The 19,428-nt window shown below is 39.1% G+C and overlaps 1 protein-coding gene and 1 long non-coding RNA gene across 2 annotated transcripts in view; both read right to left on the reverse strand.

Annotated features, from left to right (window-relative positions):
• The window catches only part of LOC139733506 (asparagine synthetase domain-containing protein 1-like), a 64,930-nt gene extending 61,232 nt beyond the window's left edge, over positions 1–3,698 (reverse strand). Inside the window, exons 1-3 of the mRNA XM_071644317.1 lie at positions 3,675–3,698; positions 3,403–3,636; positions 1,132–1,251 (exon numbers count right to left, since the gene is read on the reverse strand). Coding sequence (XP_071500418.1) covers positions 1,132–1,251; positions 3,403–3,636; positions 3,675–3,698 — 378 coding nt within the window. The remainder of the gene's footprint in view (positions 1–1,131; positions 1,252–3,402; positions 3,637–3,674) is intronic.
• A 57-nt stretch (positions 3,699–3,755) lies between these two features.
• Positions 3,756–6,884, reverse strand: LOC139733474 (uncharacterized). The gene is made up of 3 exons (XR_011711096.1): positions 6,851–6,884; positions 4,523–4,622; positions 3,756–3,813 (listed from the first exon to the last, which is right to left on the reverse strand). It is a non-coding gene; the product is annotated as an uncharacterized lncRNA (long non-coding RNA).
• Between the last annotated feature and the right edge of the window lie 12,544 nt (positions 6,885–19,428).

Raw genomic sequence — 19,428 nt, forward strand, 5'->3', positions numbered from 1 at the left:
CCATAGTGGTTTGCATGGTGGGAAATCATGTATTTTCACAAAGGACATTGTTTCTTACAAATGATACAAAAAGGTGGGGTCAAAATGTCAGTACAAATGTAGCTGCACCCTTGCCCTTCCATTGCAAAAGCAAACATTGTACATCTGCACACAACAATGAGAAAATTCAGCATCTAATGTTTGGAGACATTGTTACATGAAAGACTGAGTGTACAGTTTGATCCAGTAGCTATGGAAACACTGTGTAAACACATTCCACAGGTTCACCCAGAACAAACTGCCGTGAAAATGTCTTTTGAAGGCAGACTAACTCTGCAATATGATTGTAATTGTTGGGAAATTGACAATGACTGTTTTGATCTCTGTGCTTTCCAGACTGTCTCAATTAATGCAGTGTTTTTAGGTGGCACCTCAAGGCTGATTAGCATAGCTTGTTGTATTACCTCATCATGCAAAGCTTATTGATAGTCACTCATGTTACCTCATCTGAGAAATAGTTGGGCTTTTATGAAATTGAAAACCTGAATATAGTAACAGCAGAGTATAAATTTGGCTACATTTTTTAAGAACTCTTGCAAAGTAATGCAAATAAAGGTAGTCATTCAAATAAATTATAACATTCTAATTTTTACACATAACATTTCAACAATTGAAAATTGAAAAAAAAAAAGTCAACTGTTGTTTGTTTGGTTGGTTTTAGTTTTTTTTTTCTCTCTCTCTCTTTTCTCATTTTTTTCCTCAAAATTCTCTCTAATGAACTTGGGTCTTCCTTACATTCAGGTTGATCAACTGTAAAGTGCTGGCACTACATGTATGTGATGAGATTCAATGGTACCCCAATATCATTCAGGATTCTCACCCTGCTAGGAGATTAGCTCTCCCTCCACTCACTCTAAACAATCACACAGGTAAATATGTATGCATCATGATGAACATGCATATGTATCTACATGTATATCTGTACATACACGTAAATATTTGTTTATTGTATTCATATTTTCAAAATTGCTTGCTCATGCAGACAAAAAAAAATGTACATGTATTCATATTTTCATGTAAATATGTTTTATCTTTTAAAAACTCAAGTTTTGAAAAAAAAAAGCAAAAACAACAAACATACAAAAAACTTACCTGCCAGTATATGAAGCTCCAAGGACCTCTGACTTTCTCCAAAACTTTCAGAACATCTTCTTCATTTAAGCTTTCTCTCAAGTTGTCCAGTAAAACTTTTGTGTCATTAGTTCCATGTACCTACAGGTGGGACAAATTTACATTTCCACAAAGTATCAATTTGCTGTCCTGACATCCCAAATACTCAGCTGGCAAAATAATTTGTCATACCATGCAGCAACTCAACAGATCTTAATATTACAACAAGAGCTATTCAATTCTGGCCAATTAATTTTGATCCTTACATTCTTTTCATTTCTATTCTCTTCATGTATAATGTCTAGGGGTACATTCTGTACTTGATTTTATTCTTATTGAATCCATTCAAATATTTTGCTGGTGTTGTTTTGGCCGCAATCTCTGTCGTATGCTTGCCTATCAATTAATCAAATACCCTGACCACATACAGAATTTTATGTTTTTATTGTTACAAGATGACACTTTCATGAAGGTTTAGTCACATGTTATTTCCTAAAAATCACATTACAATGAAATATTTCAATTGATGAAATTGCGGCAGAATATAGATGAAGATAGAATTTGATGAAAATGAGATGCCACTGGCCTGTAATGCCTACTAGAATGTAGTCTGGTTACCAGTCCCTTTGCCAACTGGACTCCATGGCGACAAAGTCGGCACCACGCGACAGAGTCACCGCCTTTGCTGAAGGCAAACCACCTTAAACTATTCTAGTTTTTGACGTTGAGGGCGTCAATATTCTGTACAGCAAAATAGTACAAGCAGAGGGTCTGGAAGCCAGACTAACTAGAATGTCAAACATCATTGGAAGTGTATAAAAAAAAAAAAGAAAAAAAAAGGAGGGGGTGGGGAGAGGCCCTACAAAGGCTCTGACTGCCAAGCAGGAAGCAAATTCATAAAAGCCCAACTTAATCGTGGCATTCATTTGGACATCCGACGAGCTAATCCCATTTCATGATTGTGATGCTGTTGCCAAGGGAACAAACAATGTGAGTAACAATAGACAACACTAACTGTATCCCTGGTTACGTATACATGCTGGCTCCTTAGCTTGAACAGGTTAACTTCATTTAAGGTGATGGCGATGATGACTTGGGTGGGACAAATATAATATACGGGATGAATTCAATTTTGTGCACACGAGTAGCAGGTTGAAGAAGAGTCAACGCTTGGAAGTTGTCTGGCTACTACTGCTGGCTATTACCCAGGAGATACATCAGGCAATGTAAACCTGACTCTGCTATAAGTTGTATCTGTCAGTCCAATCTTCACCCTCAAATTCTCTCTCCTACTACTCTATACAAGAGATACACATTTATGCAAAATACCAACAAAGTTTTATGAATAACTCAACTTGATGCTCTACTTGAAGCAACACGAAACATGTTATTTCTATTGATTAAATGTAGTTCTCTGATGTACATGCTCAGGAAAGCTACAATTCCGTGAAGCCTCTGTGGTATGGGGTGTTTAACTCTTTGACTATTCTAAACCTACCCGGTACCTCAGTTAATGGCTTGCTAACACTGAATATTTTGCTCAACACATCACAAACTAATACAATAAATCGCAATACAAGTGCCACAGTTTGTTGAATGCATCACAGACACAAGGTGTTACATCGCAGCAAAGTTTGCAATTTTGTCTGTAACTTTGGTGTGAAGTATTTCTAGCATGAACACTTCAATAAAAAGTTACATGGCTTTGAAAAACAGAACGTTTTCCAATTGCTCATATGTTGCAGTCTCAGAGTAATGTGGTTCACAGGGGGTTTACACTGTGGCACGCAAAGAGTTACACTAATCTATCAATATCAAACAATGACGTGTATAGATCTATAAAATACAACAGGGACAATGTTCCTCACAATTTAAGAAATCCATCAATGATCCAAAATTTCTCAAAACATAACATGAAACAAAATGTACATATTTGGGGGCCAAACAACTCATTATAATGAGATCTGACATCTGGGGGTGTTTCATCAATTCAGTCAGTGCTGGCAAGTTGTCAGTCTCTGACAATTTCAGTAAAATCTTTGGTTTTGAATGGCTGGGAAGCTTTGGTCACTGACTGTTACTATGGTAATTGTCAGAGACTGACGACTAGTCAGCGCTGACAACTTTGATGAAATGGTGCCCTGGTGCTCCAGAGGTATATTGGTCTGTATTGAAAGCCTGTATTATCAGTGAGTGAATACAGTGGAAGATTACAGGATACCAAGTACACCAAGGTAGCCAAGAGGGACAAACCTCTATTCCACCAAAGATCTCTCCATTCCAGAGCAGGATGTTTCCCGCATCGTCTGAGACAGGTTGTGGGGTAGGTTCTCCTCGGAGGTGCAGGACCTGCCCAATGAATGTCCCATAAACTGTCGGGCAACTATCTGCCTGTGGCTGCAGTCCTGTGAGAGTTTGGTCTTCTGGTAACAGGATGAGGTCCGAGCACAGCTCTCCCTCAGCTTTCGATGAAGGGAGGCACTGATTCTCTTTGTCCACGTTGGATCTTTGGGGTACGCTTTTACACTGTTTGGTATCAGTTCCACCATCTTCACTTGAAAGTGATGTGTTACCAAGTTGTGATGAGCAACGGCAGGAAACCAGGGCTTTATTTTCTATGACTGATGCGAGATCAGGTCCCCTGTTCTGCAAGGTAGCCAGCAACTGAAAAAAAAAGTATATATACAGTGTACATGCAAATGAAATTGCAAACTCTGTACAATCATGAAGGTGCCTCAAGTTTTCAATTAAAAGTGTAACTATGTTATTGTGCCATAGCTCTTCTAGTGTGGTAAAGGACTCATCTTCTAGTATCAGCCATTGAAATTTCTCTGAAATTTCATTAAAATAGAATTTGAGATTAGAACAGCATGTGTCAACATATTTTACGATGTTAAGTTTTTGTGATGAGAACAACTTCATGATGATAATGAAAAAATATCAGTAACAGTTGAATCATTATGATATTAACAAAGAATATAAAATAAATCAATCAATTTCACTTAAATAAATTGATAAAAAAGTACTAAAAACACTATTACTACAACAATTACTGCTGCTACTACTATTACTACTACTACCACCACTACTACTACTATAATTACTACCACTTCTAACAGTGATGATAATGATATCTAATTATATTCGAAGCAAAAGAACAATAAAAGAACAAGAATGAGAAGATGATGAGAAAATGTGCCCAAGAATCATGGAGAACGTGGCAGGAGTTTTAACATTAAGCAACCTTTCCCCGTGACAGTAGCGTGCATTCTTAGATTTTTAGACAAAAATCTTATTAGTAAGCACTGATACAGAGGGGACAATTTATTAATAATTTCAAAGCTGAAATAAGAATACTGTTTGGGAAACATACCTTTTGGTCTAGTCTTGTTACAGGCACTCTGGAGGAAGATACAATGCAGAAAATTCCACACATCTTCCTCACTAATGGTCATTTGTGCAAATCTGTCAACCTGTCAACCAGAGCACACAAGCAATAGCCTTTAATCATAACCATGAAACCTAAAATGATCAGTTTAAAAATTGATACCTACACAAGCTGGCACTATAATGTACTTTTACATCGATGTTGACATCTCAAAATCCACAAACCTAAATTACACCAAAATCACAGGATATATTTGCCAGCTTATTTTTAATCACTCTTTGTAAATTTGAACCAAATTGGTAATCTGAAAGCTAAGACATCAACGGTGACGTCAACTATCATGATGTCACTCAAAACAGCTTGCTCTTTATGACCCTCAAAATTCACTATTGCCGCGTATGCTGCCTGCACAAGAAACTAAACTTAGCAATCTAAGATTATGCGACATATCTTTCAAAAACTTAGTACTAACCTGGAGCTAAAAATCAATGTACAAATGATTATGGCAAGTGGAATAAAGTCAGTTGAGAAATTCAGTTCCTAGAGCACACAAGAACACACAAACAGACATACTGAGACAGACAGACAAACACACACACACGCACACATACATTTTTTTAATCGACTTCCTTCTACTTGCCATAATCACGTAGACCCTATACTGATTTTCAGCTCCAGGTTACTTTGTATGTCTCACAATGTTAGGGGGGTATCTTCAGTTTCTGATTGTGCAACAACCTGAAAGTCGAGGTCGATATCTCAGCTTTCCAATGACTGATTGTTTCAAATGATGCATGTGATTTTGGTGGAATTTGATTATGAAAATGTGAAATTCCAGATGTCTACTTGGATACGAAAGTACATGATCGCCCACAAGCCCATGAACAGACCTTGTTCCTCAGGGTCTGTGGATGATGATCTGTGCCTTTACTTAGCATTGACTTCTAAAAAAAATTCAAGAGAGCTCTGGTTCTTGTTGAACAAAACCAAGGTTAAAGACCCTACAGGTGTAGTGTGGGGATCCATGGACAGAAAGGCTGGCTCAGCCTCAGTTACATGTATATTCGAGAATCCCCGTGCGAGAATCCCCGTGCGCACACAGACATCTTATCCAGTCGAAATGGATTAGAAATTTGTGTGCATGCGCTGGCCGTCAATTCAGTGTAGAGGTCTCTCCAAGGTTTCTCTCAACCGAGTCACATTAAGTCATCAATTCGAACAGAAAGGGACTATTGACAGAACCAAACGTTGCACGAACCCCGTTGTCAATACTTCAACTTCACTGGTAAGTCTTCAAATTGAATAAATTTTTCGATTTTAAGTAGATATTTGTGCGCGATACTACCTAGTCACTATCCTGAATGCTACAGTCCACAGCCCCATTACGCTATGCGTATGGGGCTGGTCGCAGTAACCTTGTGTCATAGTCATACCACAATTCCTGCTCTTCCCTTATAATGATTTGTCAGTGGTACTTAAATAGTAATCAAGTAGTAGTAAGCAGGTCTACTACAACTTGTAGACACTAACTGGTTACAAGGAAGGTAAAGTAGTGTAAAAAAAAAAAAAAAAAAAAAAAAAGCACCAAAACATAGACCCTGTCTCTGACTATGGTCCATGGTTCAACCTCCCATGCCAATATTCCATGCATGGAGGTGTAGGTTACACAGTTTCTTATCAACCTACATGCACTGAAAAGACTCTCAATATGCTTATAATTAGGGCATTAAAGCTTTAAATTTATCCTGAAATAGTCCACCACTCCATTCCCGGATTCCCTGCCATTCATTTTGTCTGGTTGTCATAGGATAGCCAGTGAGTGCAGTGACTGGTGACTGTCGACTGCTATCCACAATACACCTCCATTTCTAACAATTAGAGACTTAACAACTTAGTCTTAGAGTTTGCACATCGTGAAGACGCACTCGCAGACAAGAGGGGACCGATATCACGATTTCATGGGTCCAACCAATGAAAATATATAAGCTCAGTGGTCTAACTGGTTGGCTACGTTACTAAACCATAGGCCTAAAAGTTTAAATGTTTATACGATAACAATATTATAAACATGATTAAGGAATCTGTAATTCGTCGTCTCGTGCCACACTTTGACAGCACAATTTTGAATATGTGGGACCGTCATATGTATCGCTGGCAGACGACCGCGATCTAAGCCACATAAATTTGACCACACCATTCAAGAAGTGAATAAAAAAAACACACGATATCAATAAATGAAATACCATGGTAGCGACTAAACTATAAAGTGAAATAAAGGCCTGCAATTTCAATGAAAAATACACATCAACTTACCATGCGCTGCTCCCCTACTTTTACAAAAATACTGGATGCCCGCCCTCTATTGACGTATAAGATTACCTCTCATCGCTATGCTAGCTCCGCTCTCTCTCCTCAAGTCTTCCAGATTAATTATTTGCTGTAGATCTACAGTTGTTCGTTGAATTCAGTCACGATCGCGAGTCGTTAAAGCCCTACTCGGCTAGGATGGCTTGACATGATTAAAAATTCAGTGAGATATATTCTTTAATGACGTCATATCCTATCAACCATTTGCCTCCACCCTCCCCGTGCTGATGCAGAATTCCACATCAAGAATTCTTGCGGTCGTTGCATGTATACGTCGATATCTGTGTACAGTTTTGTTTTGTTTTGTTTTGTTTTGTTTTGCTGTTTTGTTCTGTTTTGTTTTGTTTTTAATCTGTGATGTGTCATTTTATCATCTTTGTCTGCATCTGTTAAAACTTCTTTAAAGGGAATTTTGAACAGTCAAAAGGCAGGCTGAAAAGAAAGAGAAGAGTTTCATTAGTACAACAGTAAAATTTGGTCGAAATACGGTTAAAGCGGATTGGTGAAGTTATGATATTATAATTATTGTGAAGTTTTGTTATTTTTTGCATAGTACATAGTTTTAGAACTGGATTTCAAATTTATTACCCCCTTGCTTCTTTTCTCCCTGTACACCCTCTCTTTTATCAGTTCTTACTCTTCTATCCTCTTGTCTGTTAGAACTATCAAATGAGAAGAATTTCATTTGATTTTCAATCTGTTCTTGACAATTTTCTTTGTGTCAATACTGTACTTTCATGAAAAATTCAAGACAGTGTTTATTGTTGTCACTATACCCCTTGATAGTATTTGTTTCGATCGTAGGAAATCACAAATTTGGGGAAAACTGTTAATGATAGTTTTGATTTTTTTTATCGCGATGACTTGAACTTGCCGACTATGTCTACTTAATTAACGGTCTTACGATATATAATTTGAGAAGTTGTGGTATAGAAAAGAATGAAATCATGCACAAGTCAGTGCTGAAGCTCTTTCACAGTATGTGTGACTAGCTTTAAGGGGACATCAATTTGAAGAAAAAAAAAAGGAAGAAGTTTTATACTAATTATCGCTCTTATTTAGCGGTGGCCATGGTTACATGAGATCATGTTTGTTTTATTCAAAGTCATGAATTGACTGATTAAGAAGCGGATGAGTATTGGTAGGCCATGCAGTGCAAACCTCAGTAATCTTGATCACTCATTGACCTTTAAACCACATAGAGCGTGATTCAGCAAAGTTTGCTTTCAATCAAGTTGTTGTTTTTTTGCATTTTTTTCTTTATGAGGGGACTGCATTCTACAAGCTCTGCTTTTTAGCAGTCCCCTCCATTTCCAGCAATATCGTTTATGCATTTACCACAGTGACGTAACAGATATTTGTATCTCTGTTGATAATTTACCTATATTTTTCTTACAATGTTATTCTGTTCATCGCATTGTGGTACTGATTTCATGACGTCTGTGTATATGAGTGTTTCTTTGTATTTCTTATTTGTTTGTTGAAAGTGAAATAAAATCAACTTGAACTTGAACTTGAACTTGATCAAGCAGCCACTGACTTGAATGAGATGTTGTGATAGTATGCAAAAGATTGAAACAACGCGTTAACTCTTTGAACCCCGACCCTCTCTGCCCAACAACCCTATATCACATTGATAGGAAGTGAACTCATCGTTTTTCCTGGTACAATGCACTGCATCCACACTAACAATAATGACGCTGATAACGACAATTTTGTTGTTGTTGATGATGATGATGATGATTACGACATGATATGATGACGAAAATGACAATAATTAATAACAATATCACTAAGACATGATATTGATAAATCAAAGTCGTATATTTCCAGATTAAAACTTGAAAGGTATTGTATCATCAGCCCGAGTGCTTCTCTTATTCATATAGCTTGTTAGCTTTGTATTTTAAGTTCTATATTCATAGTACATGTACCTAGACAACCTTGTGCTATGCCCACTGATTTACCCTAGATATAATAATGTAAAAGGAACTTTATGGAGATATAGGGTGAAACGTATCTATTTCAAAGATTCGAATTCAGAACCCCTTTTTTAAAGAGTACAAAGTATGCTCATGGTTATTCAACCATTGTAATGTTTCGAGCCTCTAAGCTTTCTGATTGTCATGTCATCTGATTCTATGTGTTCAGAAAAGACATGTACCTGGTATTAGATATTTCCTTGGATGAGTGTTAGTCTTATATTCTTAAGTTACTTTAAATGACTTAGTCCTGTGGAATTGTGAAAAAAAAATGTTGCCATTTTTGTCTAAAAACCCCAGATTCGGCACACAATCATGTATAACTGCATGATTGTATCATAGCGTTGCCTCCCCCACTCTTCACGCGTTTGGTGATCAAACGACTCGCGGAACTTAGGCCTACAGCTCACAACTTTCTTTTTTTATGATGAAATTAATGTCCATCATTCCGCTCGTCCGATTTTATTCTAGGACAGCTTGAACACAGTGTAAATTGCCCTTTCAAAATAATTGACCCGCTTAATCGACGTATTGATAAGCCGAGTGTTCCGATCATCAAGATAAGATTACGGATCGAGGTCTAATGATGCTTCTGAAGTACCATGTTTTTATGTTACGGTTAGTTGACCGAGTTAATAATTGTGTCAAAGTGACATTCGCGAACTCTCTTGTATGAACGCCTGATCAGAAGGAAACAAAACTTTGTCAGAATGCCGACATACAGTTTTTGTCTTCGCCAGGAAGCAATGCCTATTGATAAACTACCATTTGTAATGACAGTCACGCCATGAAAAAGATATTTGACGCAACATCCTATAGAGTGGCGAGACTGGAGGACCATGGATGTATAAATGTCGACCGTATTAATCATTACGCTCTTCATACGCACTCTGAGACAAATGAAAATACTTAGGGGTCATGTGTTTTATCATTTTCTCCATCCTTCTCCAATCTCTTCGTTTCCATTTCCTTTCAATCTCCTTCTCGTTCTCTTCCTCTCCAATAGCGAGAAAACCAAGTTTCTTTTGAGTAATATGATTATTACTCATTGTGTCACAGTCACCTTCCGAATATTTGATTGAATTGAATTTATTCTCATATTTCACAAGAAAATCAAATACAATACATTTTACTGGATAAAAAGGCAACAAAATTATCATATTGCAATGCAAAATATGAAAAAAAGACTTATTTCTTCAAAACTAAATGTAATGATATCAGGCGAGTCGACTCAAGGCTATCTGTACGTATGTGAATCTGTACCTGAATATCTAGCTCCTCTTCGTATGGGTTACGTAATAGATTGCTCTTCACACAGAGGCATTAGTCAATTGCTAATGAATCCATGTCGATGATATTAATCAATATTTCATACTTACCGAATTGATAATCCACCATCTGAATTAGGTTTTCTATCGCAGACCCCAAAAAGAGAAAACATGAAGTCAATTTTCTGGAAACGTCTCTCACCTATACTCACAAACCTACACTGGACATCGAAAATAATACTACTCCTTCTTCTCCCTTTATCTTTTTTTTTTTGCACCTCTTTCGTATTTCTCATGTCATTTCTAATGACTATTAACACTTCTCCAAGATAAGCCGAATACATTTACAGGGAAGCAGTGTGGGTAACAAGGGAGACAAGAAGTTGGAGGGACCCAAAGGGGACGGGGAGGGGGCAACGGGGGAATGAAATGTTGGTGGTCTCTCGCCCACTCTACCCTACGGTGTCGCTTCCTATATGCTTATTGTACCAACATGGGGGCGGTGTACATTGTGGCTTAGTGGATAAGACCTCCAGACTTCCAATCGGAGGACCCGAGTTCGAATCCCGCTCAGAGCCTTATGTCCTTGAATATGGACAAGATGTTTTTACCCACAATTGTCCCTTTCGACCCAGATGTATAAATGGGTATACCTGATAACGCTAGGGTGATGATAATGGCAGGGCCCTGGCAGAGCAGTGCGGCAACGCTGAAGAGGCTGTAGTCACTGGCGTAGCCAGGGGGGGGGGGGGGGCGATGGGGGCGGTCGCCCCCCCCCCCCCCCCTAAGATTTGGACCGGGGATTTGGGAGGCGGAAAAAAAAAATGCGTGTACACTGTATGCATGCACATGAAGCGGGTCTCCTTTGCAACCTTTCATCAAATAAGATATTTTTTTGAATAGTTCACTCAAAGTGTGCACCAGATCGTTGAATTTCAGTTCAAAATATGCAAAATTTCTCGTGCTTGGAAGGGGGTATCTCCCTCCCAAACCCTCCCCCTCTGTGCCTCTTTCCCTAGCTAAGTACACTTTTTAGATTTACAAAAAATTCTGAATAATTCTGAGTCCACAAGACTTATATTCCGAAAACTGAAGGTTCCCTCATAAGGGGAATTTCCCCTTTTAATCGACCCTTTCCTCCCTCAGTCCCCCCCCCCCCCATCAGTTTCTTTTCTTTTTTTTTTTTTAGTGATTTCCCAAATGTTGATTCCATCAAATATGCGTATACGAGATATCTCAATTTCAACCTTAAAAAGATAAAAGCTCCATCGGAAGGGAAGGGTGGAGATAACACTCGCCCACGCCTTCTCCCTGCTCCCCCCCCCCCCCCTCCCGCCATGCAAAGAAGTAGACTGTGGCTATACTCAGATCGCTTTATTTCAATTCTAAAAACGCAAAAGGTCCGCGAGCGGGAGGGGGAATCCCCCTTCCCCTAAGCTCCAGACTTTATACATACGCACAGATGGTGCACATTCGGAATAAGAGCTAAATTCACACTTTTAACACTTCGATGAAAAAGTATTGCACCAAAAATGTGCACCAGATCGCTGAATTTCAGGTCTGAAAACGCAAAATCACCTTCGTGTGGGAGGGGATATGCCCCTATCTACACCCTCGTGTGCATGCTTTTTCTGTTTTATTGCAGAACAGACAGTGTTCATGATATTCAGTGCAAGAATTAATACAAGAAGACTATTGTATTTAAATGATACCATTTTATAGGCAAATTGTTCAATGATAATCTACACTAAAATATATATACTGCTACCTTCAACAAGTGGGCCTGTTTCACGTCGATAAAACGCGCAAAACCATGCATCAAATTGCACCATTTGCAACATCAAAATGCAAAAAGTTCTTACCGTGGGAGGGGGACACCCCCTCCCACACCCTCCCCTCCCCCTCGCTTGTTCCGCTCGCTCGGGTTCAGTCGCGTTCATGATGTTCAGTGAACAATATTAATACAAGAAGTGTATCTAAATTATACCATTTTATAGGCAAATTGTTTAATAAAAATCTACACTAAAATATACTGCTACCTTAAACAAGTGGGACTGTTTCACGTCGATAAAACGCGCAAAAACATGCATCAAATTGCACCATTTGCAACATCAAAATGCAAAAAGTTCTTACCGTGGGAGGGGGACACCCCCTCCCACACCCTCCCCTCCCCCCTCGCTTGCTCCGCTCGCTCGGGTTCAGTCGCGTTCATGATATTCAGTGAACAGAATTAATACAAGAAGTGTATTTAAATTTTACCATTTTATAGGCAAATTGTTCAATAACAATTTAATCTACACTAAAATATACTGCTACCTTAAACAAGTGGGACTGTTTCACGTCGATAAAACGCGCAAAAACATGCATCAAATTGCACCATTTGCAACATCAAAATGCAAAAAGTTCTTACCGTGGGAGGGGGACACCCCCCTCCCACACCCTCCCCTCGCCCCTCGCTCGCTCCGCTCGCTCGGGTTCAGTCGCGTTCATGATATTCAGTGAACAGAATTAATACAAGAAGTGTATTTACATTATACCATTTTATAGGCAAATTGTTCAATAATAATCTACACTAAAATATACTGCTACCTTAAACAAGTGGGACTGTTTCACGTCGATAAAACGCGCAAAAACATGCATCAAACTGCACCATTTGCAACATCAAAATCCAAAAAGTTCTTACTGTGGGAGGGGGGGGGGGGGACACCCCCCACCCTCCCATACCACACCCTCCCCTACCCCCTCGCTCGCTCCGCTCGCTCAGGTTCAGTCGCGTTCATGATATTCAGTGAAAAGAATTGATACAAGAAGTGTATCTAAATTACACCATTTTATAAGCAAATTGTTCAATAATAATCAACATCAAAATAAACTGCTACCACAAACAAGTGGGACTGCTCGACGTCGATAAAACGCGCAAAAACATGCATCAAATTGCACCATTTACAACATCCAAATGCAAAAAGTTCTTACCGTGGGAGGGGGGACACCCCCCTCCCACACCCTCCCCCCCCCCCCCCCCCCTCGCTCGCTCCGCTCGCTCGGGCTCGGTCGCTTCGCTCCCTCGCATACTAACCGCCCCCCTAACATGAAATCCTGGCTACGCCGTTGTGTAGTAGTACCCTGCAATGAGACATTATTGTTATCAACATACGAATCACATTTCTTTATACCAGCAGCCTCTCCTTCCCCCATCTCCATCTTCATCTCTTTTGCTTCTCTCCTTTCTCGCTTTCTCTTCCTCTCCTCCCTTCTCCCACCCCCCCCCCCCTCAATGAGGCGGAGAAGAGAGCGTCGTCTGAGTGACAATGATGGGGGGAAAATCGCAAAAATCTCCCCCCCCCCCAAAAAAAAAAAAAAAAAAAAATCGCCAACCCAAACACACGGATGACGAAACATTTCTACTTAACCGTCGTGAGTCATCAAGCAAACTGACGTCCAGAAATAACAGGCAGTAAGAGCACTTTCATCAGCGTCAATAAGCACCGATTATCTAGGGTTTTAGTAGTAGCAATGAAAAAAACAATGGGCGTACAGGCTTTGATTAATTTGAATACGCAGTACCCGCTGATAAAAGAAATGGAAACAGGTGAAATTTTTTGAACAAAATTGAAGGTCTTATATTGACAATATATGACTGATAATCATATTGATTACATATCTTTCTTGTTTTACGTTCAATCGTGATAAAAGTTCTCCAACTCTGCATGTTGGAGAACATGGCTCCGTTTCTTTTGATGCAGTAATGGGATCACAAAAAAATGTGTATTCACAGTGTATTGTATAGTTCTCATTTAAAATTTATATCATTTGAATAAATTTGCCATGAAATCGCTAATGAAGTTTTTGTTGATGTCACTTTTTTTTCCAGCATTCATGAAGAAAAAATTTTTGGTGCAAATGACTAGTTTTTCCTGATCATTTCAACAGGTATGCATTGACTATATTTTCTGGATCATTCTGAACGGAATAGTGCAGGTGCCCGGCTGACCAGCTATCCTGATCAAATCTGATCAAAATCTGGTCAAATTTAATTAGTTCCTGATCACATTTGACAAGTTTTCTAATCAAAATGTATGACTAGAATTGCCGGATCATTTTGATCAGATCCGGATCATTTTATCGAGGTGCCTGGCTGACAAGGTATCCTGATCAAAAGTGATCAATTTCTGATCATATATATCTGACTAGATTTACCGGATAACTTTGATCAGAATAGTGCAGGTGCCCGGCTGACAATTTTTTCTAGTCAAATATGATCAGTTTCTGATCATATTTGACCAGACATTTTTGAGAGTGTGCTATTCTGATTACATATAGTTAAGACGACGGGCAGTGTGACGGGGTGATTGATCTTTGAATTAGTAGACCTTTAAAGATGACACTCCCATCAAAGTTTTATTTCACTAGTAAGTGCATGCGAAAAGCGGCTATACATGTACATATTAAACTGCCATAACTGACATCTGTGCACACAGAGCCCGGGCCGTGTCTAGACTGTCCCTGGTCATGGTACATGTTAATGACGTGGGCCGACATTTTTATACTAACATTCACTTTCAGGACTTACGTGCACATTATTACAGACGAAACTGAGACGGAGGAAAACCGTCGCGCCGGAAATGGCGCGCGCGAAACGGATATTCGTCCGACGTTATCGGTCCTTCTGCGGTCTTCCATCCTACGCTGTTCAGATGCTCAGCAGACTGTGGCATGCACATTCAGGAAATTGCATCCGGGTAACATATCTGTTTTGGCGCTGAAACTATCACCAGTTCCATGTGCAGATAATGGTTGACATTGTAACTCGGCAATCCAGTGACCACAACTCTCCAGTAATCCGCATTGTCAGTGTCATCGTTGGTTAAGAGTGGACAAACCTCCGGATCTTGAAATAATAAAAGAAGATTCGTAATTTGAGTCCTGCCTAATGCGCACAATCTTAGGCAGGCTGTTTTATCCAAAATGCGGTTCTTCCCTCAGGTGTGGAAATGGCTACCTGCTACCTGCCTCGGTCAATGCTATACCGGAGGGAAAAAAAAAACTTAATCTGCTGCAAACATGCAATGCATATGCATTATGATTAATCATGTATAATCGCAACTCTGAGGAATGCTTCCGAAGCAAACGACAGTTTGGAAAATTTCTTGACAAAAAAACTACAAGTGAAGATGTGTTTACGAGACAAAGGGAGAACCAAGAGTTGTCTATTCTAATCTAATTGTTGTGACATTGACTGATGATTGTGGGGGAACGCACCCTACAAGCAGTGCTTTTCAGCATTCCTCCTCATTTCAAACATTTCCGTATACTTACAATTTTTTTTTTTGTAAATGTATCCTTTATTTTGTTATTATTATGTCTTTGTTGGAAATGAAAAAAATGAATGAATGAATGAATGAATGAATGAATGAATGAATGAATGAATGAAATGAAATGAAATGAAATGAAATGAAAAGCAAACTTCCCTCAGATGTCACTTAAACCTGTTGTAAATCAACTCGAGTACAAACGCGGACGTTCTCCTTAAAGCTAGGCCTTAAAGTAACTTTTTACTATTTGCAGATGGAAAAAATAGCTTTAGTGCTTCAAAATAGTTCTAAAATGTAAGCTAGGTAGAGAAACACCCAATTCAAAATGTTAATCAGTATAACTGATGTTCAGTAATTGTTGAATACACAAAATGTGAACAGTAGTTTTATTGAAATCCTTTCTAGAATATACCATCTATATAGTTTTGGTGTATTGAGCAAATTATTGATATCTGCTTGTATTTGTGGTTTCATTGCGATTTGTTTATATATTGTGATACATGCGACTGAACTACGTATTCATCAAATATGATAACTCGAACATTTTTCTTATCACTGCTCCCAATAGTAAATCCGAAGTGGCTTTAAGCCTTTCTGACTTACAACTAATTTTGAGTTGTCCTAATAATGTACTGACGCTGACGTTATCGTGGTGGCCATCTCTTTATGAGGATGCGCCTAACATTTTATCATTTATTGTCCAAAAGTTTTTAAACAATCACCGTTTTGCTCGATTTAATCCTTTTTGTATGCTTTGTCTTAGACATGTAATGGTGTGTCTGTAGCATTTACAAACTTGTTGATGAAAAATGAGAATGGTTGAGAAAGTTGTGATGATACAATAGTACGGACGGGGGAAAACTGTCGGTAGGAAAGGAAAGAAGTCAACGTGTCTACGCCATAATATCAGGTTTATATCAAATTGTCTTGGGAAAACGAACTTGAAAGCTATAAAGCTGAGCTTACAGGTGGATATTTTCCAACGTACACGTATAGTCAAAACCAGCTCGACAAAAACACAGTACTTCACTTCATATTACTTGTACATCAGACAGTAACGTACATGTAGTGATTATGACGTATAATCGTCTTTTCACGCTGCCCAGCATTGCAGCAATGGGACGGAGGCGTCAGTTCGAAATGCGACCACGTGGATCTATTCGTAGAGCTGGCAATCGTCGTGTCATCATCTGCTAAGATGTGAGCGGATGACTCCATCGACAACTACAAAGAACGGTCGTCAACATCTCTACCAGATTTGCCGGCCGGACGTGCAGGTGACACACTATGTGAGCAAGCCATGAGCAACAAACATGATGACTTGTGTTTTGATTCGTGAAATTTCTTCTTGCCTCGTTTGCAAAGGCGTGGAGACCTGTTACCATGGCTACGACTTTTGCTGTCACGCTAGAAGTTTGGTACCGCACGACGCTGCGTGAACGCAATTTATTTTCTGTCCTTTTCTTTTTCTTCTCCCAGTCATTCAAGGTCTGGATTGCCCCGCCGAATACCGGCAAAATATTTACTCGTTGACATGCTCGTAACTCAATTGGTAGAATTCGCATTCTGCGGGGAAAAAGAGAAAAAGAAGAAAAGAAACTGTCACCATAAAGGTAAATTTAATGAAGCCGACAAACTTGCCAGAGACGACGTCCGGAAAAACAAGTTAAATTGCGACGGTGAACGCTCATTCCTTCTTGTTTACGTAACCAAACCTCTTAGGAGTTGTTGTTCTCTATAATGTCGAACAAAACAGTGTGAATAGTTTTGGCACTCTGTCGAAAGAATGACAGATCAAATCGAAAAGTTGCTTCTCCTGGAATAAGTGAAACGCGTAGAAAATGGTCAAAACAACAATGACCGAGGGCACTTCGGTTCAAATAGATAAAGGCAAAAGCTCAATGTCGATATTGAAATCAGAGATAGTGATTCAATTTGCTCCCAGGCCTGTTAAAATTCCAAATTTAGCGACAACTTAACTCTAATACGCAAAAATAATTGAACGAAACTTATTGCTCTTCCCTTCAGCATGAATGGAATGTCTGAAGCGGCCTTTGAATGTCAGTATGACGTGTACACTCAATGCAGTGTCTTATATCGTATAATAAGGTCTTCTTCATCCAGGGTACCCCTTCATGTGTTGCCAGGTTCCCATTTATACACCTGGGTCAAGAGGGACATGGTAGGTATAATAACATCTTGTCCAAGGACGTAAGCATTGGGCGGGAATCGAACTCGGGCCCTACCGACTGGGAGTCGGGAGTTTTATCCACTATGCCACAGTGCCCCCAGATTATGTGGGTTGGCTCTATGATTATCAAAACTAACACGATGTTATCACCGGCTGGGCCCAGAATCAGGCTTTCATTCTATTTTTGTTTATCGAAATGCTGTCCTTCACAAAAGTTTATTTCTGGAACATTGATATCAACATATTGTGTAACTTAGCTTTGGGACAGAAATTCCGTCTATGGAGTGATAAGTTTGAAGATGGCATACATGGATATAAAACCTTCAGGATTTCGACCGACCTGCTAAACGTTTCTTTCGATAAGAACGATTGGGTTTCCAAAATGCCTTTGACCTCAGTAAATGGAATTTCCTAATGAAAAGAAATCTACGATGTTAGCAGAGGGCAAATGACTCTTAAATCACTTGTGCTGATAAACACCCTGTATATAATGCCTGCTTGTTCGCTCCCAGAGTACAGCGATTTATAACTATGCGTTTACCATGCGAAACACCACTGCCATTGTTGAGCTAAGAATGACTGTGCATCCTTAACAAATACGTTCGTTTGTCCTCAGATGAAAAGACGCGGAATGTATAATGTAACGCCGTTCGGCTGTCACTTTCTTTTGACACAAAGCCATTTCTAACGTTTAAAATGTGAAAGACGATATGATCAGCTGATGACACAAGAGAATGATGAGACTCAAACGAAAGAGGATTTTTTATCCTGTTTGCCGATAGCCAATTGTCCTCGTTCAAAGTGGTAATCCAAATATAACAAAGGAGGTCATAAAACTGCAAGTGGGCAGAAAACAAAATACGAGCTCGAGTGTGCGTGTGCGTGTACGTTTGTGTGAGAGGGTGTGTGTGTGTGTGTATGTGTGTAGGCTGGTAGAAAAAATATGACCAAAGATTTTTTGATGGCCCCCACTTACGACAGAAAAACAAGTCTGTCGACTTAGTGAAAGACAATCGATGTTTACAAGTCAGACACATCCCTCGGCGCCCGCGCATATTCAGAGGCAGAGAATGGGAAGGAAAAAAAGATAGTAGAAATTATGGAGAGCGATAGAACAAAACAAAAAGAGAGAAAGAGAAAGAGACATAGAGAGAAGGGGCAAAGGGAGATAAGTGACATAAAGAGACTTGCTCTTTTAACTCCATCGATCGAAATGGAACTTTGCAAATGCTATGAAGATCAAATAGAAGAAGTATACAAGAGGCAGAACTCGACAATAAGGAAATATATAGTAAATCGATATCGTTAACCATAGAAAAGGCGACATGGACGTCAGAAACGTTGAAGAAGCAGATGGGGGGGGGGGGCTTTTGTCATGAGACGGACCTGTAGGTCTTTTTACTTTGTTTTTGTATTAGCCTTTTTTTCTCTCTGCAGCCATCATGGGTGTCAAATTAAGAAGTACATGTCTTTGTTCACATCTTTTTTTATACCAATGATTCAAAGGATTTTTAAAAACTCCATCCTCAAACATATAACTTAACAATCACACAAATAGGACATACTTTGCACATACAGTCGTCCATGCTTCTATGAGTGTCATTTCGATTCAATTATCAATCATAGAATATTTTTGTATTTCGTACGTATTTCATTTATTTGCATGTTTTGTATTTGTTTGTTATTGTATCTGGATTGACAAAATAAAGATATAAATAAACTCAAAAAACAACAATCGGATTAATCAAATCTGTCAAATGTTGCAATGCAG

This window comes from Diadema antillarum, unplaced genomic scaffold, assembly GCF_040938485.1.
Source record: "Diadema antillarum isolate AM-2024a unplaced genomic scaffold, OU_Dant_1.0 seq00000481_RagTag, whole genome shotgun sequence".
Classification (NCBI taxonomy): Eukaryota; Metazoa; Echinodermata; class Echinoidea; order Diadematoida; family Diadematidae; genus Diadema; species Diadema antillarum.